Here is a 12104-nt window from a genome sequence, read left to right on the forward strand (position 1 = left end):
TTTCCAGCACTACACAAAAGATTTTTGCACTACAGGATTAGAACTGTCTTGGAAAAAACTACATATGTATTTGTTTAATTTTAGATACATCACCTACCCTACTACCTACAAAACACATTACCTACCCAAAATGACCAAAAATACATTTACATAGTTTAAAAAACACACACGCAAACTCATTAGCTCAATCTGATTCCCTTATGCAACAACAGCACCTTGTATTGTGTCAATACATACAAGAGGTAGACACAAAATTTGCATCACTGGCAGAGAAGATCACAGATACAGCTTGTTTGTTTGTTCCCCTGCATCTTAAATAGGTAACACTCATTCCAGAATCAAGGGCATTTACCTGAGCATGCTGCCAGTATTATATATTCAAATCTTCAGTAGTAGGAATTAGCACTGCAAAATATAACAGGGTAAGGCAAAGATCTGCACCCATGCCTTAATACATAGTTCCAGAAAGCCTGCTGTAATCCAAGAATTGCCAACCCATGCCTACTGAAAATATTCCCAGTATCCCAAATAATATAAAAACATTAATTTTGTTAAATTTGCCTTCAGTTAAGAACATCATGTAGATTTTGAGAGCTAAGGGCTCCACCTTCTGTTTTTCACAACTCAAAATCCCATGATAACAGATCACTAACTTCAGGAAACCAACAGTGTGCCTGGGCTGTTATCTGCACTGAATTCAACCACACTTAAAAACTCCAGTTTTATCTCTGATTTAATAAAAATTATTGTTCTTCAAACAGGTTTACTTTTGTATTCCCTAGTATACACTCTATCAGGAGCTTGACCAATAGCTGTTCCAGCTGTTGTGCTTGAGAAGTCAGGGAGGAAAGGTTGTAGGGCAGATAAATTGTCCTGTTAGTTCTCCATGCAGGACACAGTCAAGTAGTTCATACACCTTAACAAGATTCCCAAGAGATGCACTGTTCTCCACAAGTCAGTGGAGAAAAGTGAGAGGAATAAGATCTAGAACACTATGAGACAGAAAATGTCGTCTTGATGTTTCTCCTCCCACTTATTCTTCCTCTACACATGGAGAGAGCAGAAATAGTGGACCCCTGCAGCAACCTGTGAAGATATTGCAAGCACCACCTTCTTTATGATCAAAACATAACAAACTAATTTAGTAGCCACTAAACCTTTCATATGAACATTTATAAAAAAATTTAAGCATTCAGGTCATATTCTCCTTGGCTACTCATTGTAGGAGAGCAAGACAAACCAGGGATAAATAACAGCATACCCTCATCATCATCTTTGTCTCTTTATCTGAAAACTAAATACACATTGAGTTTTCATTCTTGACTGCTAGCACAGAGACTAACATATATCTCACATGCAGGTTTTCTGGTAACAGTGTTCTGTGATCTCTGTTAGGAATTTTTTTGAATCATACAAATCAGTTTTAAAAAACCTTACCCCGGTTTTTCACAGTATTTGCTGAAGAGACAAGAAATGGATTTACAGCAAGCAAAGTCAGGTCAGCAGAAATCACCTACAGTTTCAAGGTTTTCCAGCCAAGATTCCTACAGTTAGGCAGCTAAAAGCATATGTAATTAGCATAACATTTGAAAAAAGATGGTAGTTGCTTAACAGAAAGTCCTATCATTTTGCTAAGTTCTAAATGGTTTTGATAGCCTGCTCAGAAATACAAGCACAAACAAGCTACTCTGATCTCAGCTGCCATGTCCTGGGTTTTGCACAAACCACAAAATTGAAAGTGAAGAAGCAATAGCTCCCTGGGAGAAAAATCTGCTGAGAAGGGAAAGAAAAAGAGCACTTTGGCTCTGTCTTCCTACTGTAACGGCTTGTGGTCTACACTCATACTTCTGGTAATAGAATGAAGGTTGAAGACATTTTCTTCCACTGCTTGGACCTCACCTCATTACTGAAAATACAAGTAGAGTGAATGGAATTGCAAATGTGCATGATTAATAACTTAAGTGGACAAAGTATTTTTTAATTGTTTCTTTCATTTTACAACTGAATACATAGAAGTCACAAGGTGTGTTAACTTTGAGGGGAAGGGCATTTGGGGATGGCTAAGTACATTATTAAAAGAAAATATCCCATGCTGATGCCTCCTGTCACTTCTCTTCAAGCTGACACTGCCATGTAGCAGCTCTGACACCTTTCAAGTACCAGCGCTGACCAAGATTAACAACCAAATAAAGCTAACTGAATACCAACCAAACAAAAAGAAAACCTGACTTCTAGTCACATTTAGATGGCATGTTTTCTTCCATTTCATCTACTGCCTGATTTTCTTTTCCTCTTTTTCCCATCAAAGTATTTCTCAGGTTTCACAGTCTGTCTGCAAATAACAAAAAACACTTTCCTTATTTCAGCACTGCTGAATGCATTCCTAGTAGCCAAATTCAACACAGTATAGGTATATTGGTTTTCTGTGTTTTGATGCTTACATCAAACAGGAAAATCTGGACAACTGTCTCTCTGTTTTAAATGCTGAGCCCCTTAAGCACTGACCAGTTAAGCGAAATACTAGTCTGAGCATTAGCACAGATGTCCAAAAGATCAATACAGGGGAACAAAAAAAGAGGGCGATTTGTTCATTAGTTTATCTTAGAGACAAAATAAAAGGCTGGCTAGAAAAAGCCTGAGTAGCCCAAACTCTAACAAGGACACACATGATCTACATAAGCCTCCAAATTCTTATTAGTAAAAATATGCTATTAAGACATAACTACACCAATTAAACTAACACTAAAAATTGAGTAACAGTCAACCTTAGAGACTAGTAATGCATTTTGGGAAGAAGAATAAGTGCTTTATGCAATTCAGTTTATCACCAATTCATGCTTTAAGGAAAACACAACATCTCAATCCTGATCAAATCACTAGGGAAACAGACATCTAATATCGTGTGAAGGATAAGGAACAAAGACGTTAAAACCCTCCACCAAGAAAATGCAAGCATGCTGGCCAAATAGGAATTCCCAGACACTTTAGAGACCACAGGATGTGTAAAGATTTAGTTGCATCATTTACTAAACTTTCTGATGCTTGTTCAGTGAGCCATAACAGAGTCATACACTCAATGACATCCCATCATTCAAGTCCAAAAACTGACATACTTCAAATATTACTAATCTTTTAACTCTATATTGCAACTGAAGTATACGTCAGCAAGGAGACGTACATAATATTCTCCTATTAGGCTGAAAATTGCTCCATTGTTTTAAGTCAGGAGATAGCTCCAGAGCAGCCTGAGCCAATCTGTGCCAGGACTGCCAGGGTTCTATTCTTTCACTTGCTCCCTAAACACAGCAGAAGTAGTTACACCAATGAAAGGGAGAAGGCAGAACTATGAGAGTGACATTCCTAATCACACATCCTCTTAGCCTGCCATGGCACAACACTCTGGACTGTTGTATAATCTTTCAAGCCTCACAAAGTAAAAGGCAGAGAATCCTTGCTTCTTTCTCAATTAGATTTGAAAGGCAAGTGGGTTTTAGTAAGGAATGCTTGACAATGGCAGAAAGAAAAAACTGTTTGTCTGCAGCACTTCAAAAGATGCAGATAGTTCCACATTCTCTTCTTACAGTAATTTCAACAACAGCAGTGCTGAAATACTGTATACAATATTGAAATATTGAAATAGCGTATATGCTGTCCTTCCTGCATTCCTACTACTAAGCCAGCCCATTTGCCTGTGAAGATTGATGGTAAACCAGAATGAGAAGTGATCTATCTGAAAGACAAGAGTTTCCCATGCCATCTTGAGCTATTTTTCTAGACATGTCTATTCAGTTATTTAGTTCACCATACTGACACAGGAACAGGTAAAATACAGGGCCAGTGAGGTGAGGAGAAAGAGAGCAAGTTCCTTGTCCTGTATGGCAAAAGCTCCTATAGTACAATGTTTTAGCCAAATAATCAGTCATAGTCTAAGAGTACAGATGTCGAATCTTTTCTATTCTACTTCCTTCAAGACTTAAGAAAGAGCACTCCATCTGAGGCCACAATCTGATAGGGAACAGAGGAAGAAATTCACCTGTAAAATTCTGACGTTTTTGTTTCGATACCTAGCTGCTGTACTTCAGCCTTACTGAAGGGGGAGGCAGACAGCTTTAATAGGGTTGTGATGGCTCTATGAAAAATATCAACCTGACATACTTTTGCGATGAGACAGGCTTAGTGGAAGAGCACAAAGCAGGCACTGTTGTTTATCTGTGCTTTAGCAAGGTTTTCAAAACCAGCTCCCATAACATTCCCATAGACTATATCATGGTAGAAAAGTGGATAGCCAGGTGGACTGAAAGGTGCTCAAATGCTGGATTCACAGAGTTGCCATTAGTAGCACAAAGTCCACCTAGAGGGCAGTCACTATCTGTCAACCCCAGGACTTGAGCGCTGGCCCCCACTGGGGCCAATACTGTTTAATGTCCTCCCTAACGATCCGGGCAACCGGGCAGTGCCCCCTCAGCAAGTCTGCACACAATACACAGCTGGGAGGAATGGCTGATACAGCAGGTGGGTCTGCTGACACTAAGGTCCTTTGCCAGCCTGGAGAAATTGCCCACCAGGGATCTTATGAAGTTCAGCGAGGGCAAGAGACAAGTCCTGCACCTTGGAAGAAATAGCTACATGTATCAGGACAGACTGGGGACTGACCATCTTTTCAGGGTGACTCTCAGCGCCTGGGTGGACCCTGACTCAACAATCAGCAGGCAACATGCCCTTCTAGCAAAGGTAACTAACAGCATTTGGAGCTGCATATCAAGAATCTTACCAGAAGATGGAGGAAGGCTATTTCTTACCCTGTGTTCAACCATGGCTCCAGTTAGGGGTTACCCAGTACAGAGAAAGATACAGACATATTAAATTCACACGAATTCCAATTCACAGGGACAAAAATCAAACACAAAACCAGACTCCTCCCTCCCTCCTCCCCTCTCCTTCCCCAACAACAACAAAAAGAACCAGAGTAAGCCAGAACAGATGTAAAAAGGCTTAGGTTTACCTGAGTGGGTTGCTTAGAAGTTCTTGACAGGCAACTAGTGTTAGAGTCAGGCATACAGGATTTCCCACTTTTCTTATAAATTAGGACGCACCTGCTCTATCTGCAGTCTACACTACACCTGTGTTATACCCTTGAGATCCCCACAGCCCAAGGCTACAAAAGGTTTTGATGCTTTCCCGGAAAACTTAGCACCATGAAATCAGAGGTGGGAGCATACTAAAGTAAGACAGGATCTTTGAAAGTAAAGTCTATACATGCACACACAATTTTTAGAAGTCTGGTAACCTTTCTAAGAGTAAATAAACATCTCCAGGAGACCACATGCGCAAAAGCATGTATCTGAAACAAACCAAAATTTTCAGCTGCAGGAGTATCAGGTCCTTGTTTCAGGGTCTTGTGGAACCAGCACACTCCAAAGAAAAGGACTGATAGTCTGAAGAAAAAATCTGGCTCAGGACATTCTTGGGCAAATAAACCTTTCACAGATGCTCAGGATTAATTGTAAAAATCCTCACAGTCACACCAAATCACACCTCATCCTGCTCACACATTGACTTAGCTCATAATGAAGGAGTGAGTTATCTATCATATGGACTTGATGTAGAAAATATGACATTTTTTCCTGATTTCCTCACCTCAAGAACAGAAATGCATGGTGAAAACTCTAGTATAGAACAACCACTATAATGTGATAAATTCCCTCATAACTCATGTCTTTCAGCACTCATGCCTGTCACTGCAATTAGCATTTCATCTGTGAGGCTGCCAATAAATAAAAAATCTCATATTAGTTCATTTGCTCATGTCATTTTTAATGAATGAAGAACGACATTTCATCCATGTGTTGTAAGATACTGGCAAGAAATCTATTTACCTTACACAGCAGAGTCTCTTCATCTGCTGTTTGCAAAACCTTGACTAGACAGTCAAAAAGTATTGCTTCTCCATCCACTAACTGAAGTACATGAGACAGTTCAAGTATCACTGAATAATAACTGTAGTTCTTAAAAATACTGAAAGGTATTAGAAAAAGCAGAAGCTCTTCTCTGCTATACTTTCAGTAATAAAAAAATTCCTTTCTTGTTTATCGTATTACACTTAAAAAAATTCTTTCAGCTTTTCACCCACACATTACAAGCATGTGATAGACAAGGAAGAATTCTGTGTGTGGCATCTCCTGTGACTTCATAAATTTTGGAATTATGCAGAACCTTCCTGTCTTAATTTCAAGAGTTTAATACTATTAAGTGATTTTTAATTTCTCGAACCAGACACTGTTGACTTATACATGGAAAATATTTACTTTTTGCTTCTGATAAACCTATCATGTATAATTGACATTAATTAGGTAAGTCATGGTGCAGGGCAAAGATTGTAAACTATTGATAGTACACAAGGAATTACTTCTGCATGAAATAGCAATGAAAAATCCTTTATGTCACTTCATCATTTATCTGCTTTGTATGTTTGCAGCAATTTCTGATCAAAGACCATATAGAAAAACACGTATTTCACCAAATGAAGCACACTTTAATTTTTAAATAAGGCAGAGAGTGTGACAGTAAATAAGAAACCCACCTTGTCAACCAGTGTCCAAAGTCTGGCCGATGAGCCCACTGGACGCCTGTCTGATTCAAGGATCGAAGCAGCCGACAGCAAGTAAGGATGATCCATGGAGTTGCTAAGCTTATCCACTTATCCGATCCTTTTATGAATTCAGATGAAGAGGTGGCCTTGCCCAGTTTTGAATTACTTGCGGTTGGAATGTCTATATTCTTGCTCTCAGATGTTTCCCCGGTACTATCAGAATTTCGTCTCACATTGGTGCTATGTTGAGGTTCACATTCTTTCAGAAGAAAATTATTTCTACACAGTTCCTGACACAGCACCAAACAAAGCGTATTGATAAGAAAATACCAGGTTTGATGCTCCTCTTCTATAAAACTGCTTGCCCCTAAACTCAAAACATGGCCAATTGTTCCAGCCAGAATCAGCACATCTATTTCTGACCAGTTAGAACTGGACACAATAGGATTCTGTAAAAAAAAAAAAAAAATTTGAAAAATTTCACTTGCAAGTATTCATAGTGTGCTCACAGCAATTTACAGCAATGAAAACAAAATAAAGAGCAGGATAACTTACTTCTATCTTAAGAAATCTCAGAAATTTATAAAATAAACATTTCAGTGAAGCATACTCAGCACTACAACATAGTAATAATTTTAAAAACTGCATTCTCATTCTGTTTAAGGAATAAAACTTCTCTATAAATAATCATCACCGCTGTACAGATTAAGATTCCCTACCACCCTGTAACAGAAGGTTCAAAAGAGGTTTACGCCCTGCATATTTGTAGAAGTAAAAATAGAAATCCTGAAGAAATCTTGAGATGTAGACAATAGGTAATTCTATAATAGTTGAAATCTTTGATATCTTCAACTCAACACAGTTACAACCTTCACTACTCAAGTTAACAAAGTTACTGCCTGATGGCACCCCTTGACCTTTCTTAGCCTGAATTGCATATTTCATCATAAAATCTACTTTGAACCTTTACCCATCTATTATTTACTTCGCATACTGTGCTTATCTAAAACCACAATATTTTTTGTTTAATGCCTTCATCAGCTCAATTTCCTGTTTTCAGCAGCTAATTGGAATTCCCTTATCATCACTACCTTCAACAATAGGGCTAAAGAGAAAGCATAAGGGCATGAGGAAGTTGAGAACACCCGGTTTATTGCTGTTATCAGGTAACAAACCATTTCAGCACACAGAGAAAGCCATAAAAAGACCACAGAGAGGCACAGCCGTGATAAGCATGCACTAAGGGAGATCATAAAGATGACCAGAACTCTTCAGCCATCAATTGACAGGCTAATAAGAAATCACAGGCATAGCTCTGAAGAGCATCAGTCTGGACTCTGTAACAGATAAGGGGGAAGTGACAGTGCACAGGTGTTACAGATACCTGATAGCCCTGTGGATCTGTACCAACTCATTAAGCAGAGCTTCAAGAAAGTGTCATGGGCAGGGAAGAGGGGGTGATGAGGAACATGCTGGAAACAGGGGCAAAGTAAGAGGAGAAAGGAGAAAGGATTCAGTTACATATAAGCAAGAGCCATTACACATCTCTGACTGAGCCCTGTGCCAGGTCACTGTGGTCTATCCTATCTTACTAAACTCTCTCCTATCTTCTGTTCAACTTCCCTCCCTGTCCCATCTATGGGTGTTGCAAGATGCCACTGTAAGCAGGGGACCAGCCTGCATATCAAAAACTTGAGACCAGAGCAAATAAAAGCAAGTGCCAGAGGACACTAGCAGGAACTAGCAGGACCTTCCTAACATACCTTAACAAATAGAATAATATACATACTTGTGAAGAATTTTGAGAAAGACACTGTCAAAAATCATACATTACTATTTTATTTTATCTAATTTTCCACTATTACAGAATATCATGGAGTATCCCTTAAACTGCATTTTAAGCACCAAATAAAACAAAAATGTAAAAGCCAGATTGAAATTACTGCATGCCATTTTTACTTCAGAACAAAGATCTCTGAAACTACTTTCACATTCATTTCTTAACTGCATATTTTAACCACATCATCCTCCCATATTTGACCGATGAACAAACTTTTTAAAAAATCTTGAATATTCACAGGGATAAATTTCACAGAGAATCTACTAAATTAAAAGATGCACAGTGTACTACAATTCCTGCACAGTTTAAATCATGTTAAAAGAAAATCAAATCAGACTGACCATTGAGCAGATAACAAGAAAGCAGGTGTAAACATACAAGTATCCCTAAGCATCTTAAATGCAAGTGTCACTTGTGTTCACGACTTACTGACTGCAGCATATGTGTTTTTGTTCAAAAAGCAAGACAATGTAACACAGAGTAGACAGCAAAAATATGATGCAAGAATATAGTTAACATTATTAGGAATTCTGCTTTAGGGGAAAGAAAGTTTTGCAAGATCGAAATCTAATGAGATATATGTGGAAGAATGCAGTAGCTATTATTACAATTATGACCTATTCACATCTCCTTCATTTCTTGTGTTGTTAAAGAATTACATTACATTAAAGTAATTTCACTTAAAGAAACCCAACAACACAAACAAACACACACAAAAAAAAATCCCACACAACCAAAAAAGTCCCCATGAGGTTATATACAACAATAATGGAGGGAAAAATACTAATAATCTGAAAAAATGTCCAGGTTCAATCTACATTTACTAGCATTTGAAATTTCTTTGGTGTTCTAAAGACCATTCAAGTTTGTTTAGTACTCTGTTCTGAAAAGCAAATACCATAAGCTGGTATTTGGAACAAAAGGACAAGGTAGCCTCTGCAAAGACCAAAGAGCATGAATTTCACAAAGCTGGGACAAGAACAGTACATGATGGATCTTCAGTGAGTTTAAATTCCAATAATTCTATCATGCTGACCTTAAAGATCTTGGCTAACTAAATAAATGAGCATGCAAGCACCATCTGCTCACAGAGACAAAGGAATCTGAGATCCTAAATAAATGAGAATGAACAAGTCTGTGATATAATTTGTCTTCTTTGTAAGAACTAACATAAAATCTATAGTAGTATTGGTCTCCTGTATCTGGTTGTTGTGGGCAACTGATATGAAAACTGAAGAAGTGATCCATTATCAATGGGGAACATACAAGAACCTCATTAAAATGATGGCATTAATGTGAAATGTCCAGGGTCAGAAATCTGTATTTCTTGCCTGCTTGTCTCTCACAACTTCAGTGAAAAGAGAAAAAAATTACTCTTATGTTCATATAAAAGGATTAAAATCCAACGACATTTACTGATAAACCACATTTCAGATCAGAGTTAAATCACTATGCAAAATTAAAAATTATGATGCAAATTATAATTTCCTGAGCCTTGATAATCTTAAGAAATTCTGGAAATACCTTCCTCAAGTTTTCTAAATTTACTTCTAATCCCTTATATATGAATTGTGCCTTATTATGAATGCCATGAGTATGGTGTCATATACAGTCTGACCTTAGATTATTTAGATTGTACCTAATTTTAAGATTCAGTTTAAAGGCATTGAAATGCAGGTCTTACTCTGATATTCACAGCTGTTTTTCCAGCTGCTGAACATTTCCAGCCCTCAGGAACTCAGCAGACACTCCAGATACTAAAAAAGCTGTATGACTTTCAGTTTGTTCAGTATCTTGGCAAAAAAACCCTTAAAACGGAAGCTTTTGTTCAGAAATCTTTAAATGACAGGCTTCAAATGATGTAAGCATATCATCTCCCAAGGCAGCTTTAACAAGTGATGTATCAGCACTAGTATTTAAACAATACTGAAACTGACCACTCTGCCCTATCTTTGAATATACTTTGCTAGCTTGCAAAGGTGTCAGTATATAAATGACAGTACATGCACCTTTGTTCATTAAATTTTGAAATTTCTTCACTTTGAAATAAAACCTCCTATAGTTAACATCTACAGTTAACGCCTGAGAAATTCTGCAAATACTTTTCAGATGAGAAACATTTTATTTTTCATGCCCACCATCACTCACAATTTAAACACTTATCATTATGTTCCCTTCTGATACTTGAGCTCCCTGAACCCCGTCCTGATTGACTATGACAGTAACTTTTCCATGACAAAGTATTACAAATCACACTTGCTCCTACATTTTCACAGCAGTTTAGGACAATTTTTGAACACTACCTGGTAAAGACACCACCCAATCATCTTTTTTCCTCCTGATGTCAGAAAATGCCAGAAGTATTTGGGTGAATTGCATAAAAAAGTAACATTGTTCAATTCATCAAGAATATCAAAGGATGAAAACCAAAAATACTGTTAAATGAACAGGTGCTTTAAAATAAACTGAAAGAAGGACATTTTGTAGATGCAAGAAAAAGCCACTATAATTCTGCATAATGAAAATTCTCAAAACCTCCACTTGACAAGCCTTAACTTCTGTATTCTAGTTTTAAAACAACTGTTAGTTTTTATTTCTACCAGACACAGGGCAAAAACCTCACAATTAGTGGTAGTAAATACCATGCTTAAGTCAACCAAGCACTTACACTGAAACTATGAACAAGAAGTTAAAATTTTTAACGATTTTCTGGAATTCATAAAGGGCTGCAGAACTATTTAAAGACTGAAGTATCATTAAAAGAAGGGACTGGTTCTGCTAGAAACACAGCAATCAGAATCTATAAATAACAGTCAGGAAGCAGATGCTAACACTGCCTGCACTGGTCTTCAGAAAATTCATGAACTTGGTAATCAGTTTCTATATTAAGCCACAGTGGGGTAAAAAAAGCATTACAAATGAGAAGCACTTCAGAGAAATCTTTAGATGTGAACGGAAACAATTTGAAGGAAAAAAGCTCTGAAGCCATTAACAGGAAAGCTTATCTTAATTACTTTTAAAATACCTACATTTTATCATATAGCTTGAGCTTAGAAAAGGGTTTTTAGCTTTCTTTTTAATCAGAAAGGCCAAGATTCAGGATTCTACTCCCACCATCAGAAGATCAGGGCTTCAAAATTCTTTCAGAAGTGGACCCCAGATGGAGATTTGCAATGTGGAGATGCACAGGTGTTTTGTAAACGCATGGATTCAGAGATATTTTAGCCTACGTGATACGCACAACTCACACAGAAGTCTCTTCAAGATCAACACACAGCATATAAAAACAGCCCATTTCTCCCCCAACACCTAGGCATTCTGCTGGAAAGGGGAATAAAGATGGAGATGAATGTTTGGAACACATCTACATTACAGGCCGCACTAGATTTGTACACTGCTCCTTTCACCTTCGCCAGGCTTTGTACTTGTCTAAGCACACCTGAAAAAAACTCCACCACGTCATTCTACAACAGTCCTGAGACTGGTAAAAATGTTAATCAGAACCTAGTCACTGACTGTATACATGTCTGGAAGGAAGGCACATATTAACTAAACCCACAAAATATTTCAAGCTTTCTTTTGAATTTGAACAGAGATAGCAAAGCCTCCCTGACTGATGCAATGAGATATATCCAGTAATTCAGTCACCTATGGAATAGGAGTGAAGATAGGGTG

The 12104-nt window shown here is 37.7% G+C and overlaps 1 protein-coding gene across 14 annotated transcripts in view; it reads right to left on the reverse strand.

Moving 5' to 3' along the window:
• The window catches only part of PIGG (phosphatidylinositol glycan anchor biosynthesis class G (EMM blood group)), a 97782-nt gene that overhangs the window by 59633 nt on the left and 26045 nt on the right, over positions 1 to 12104 (reverse strand). For 13 of the 14 annotated variants that reach the window (XM_066181562.1, XM_066181560.1, XM_066181558.1 and 10 more), the window contains one exon: positions 6581 to 7038. In XM_066181562.1, the coding sequence (XP_066037659.1) occupies positions 6581 to 7038 (458 nt within the window). Of the gene's footprint in view, positions 1 to 352; positions 406 to 6580; positions 7039 to 12104 lie in introns of all 14 variants that reach the window. The other variant, XM_066181572.1, reaches the window with a different exon arrangement.

Source organism: Chamaea fasciata, unplaced genomic scaffold (genome assembly GCF_029207755.1).
Source record: "Chamaea fasciata isolate MVZ Bird 193981 ecotype frontalis unplaced genomic scaffold, bChaFas1.0.hap1 SCAF_4, whole genome shotgun sequence".
Lineage (NCBI taxonomy): Eukaryota > Metazoa > Chordata > Aves > Passeriformes > Sylviidae > Chamaea > Chamaea fasciata.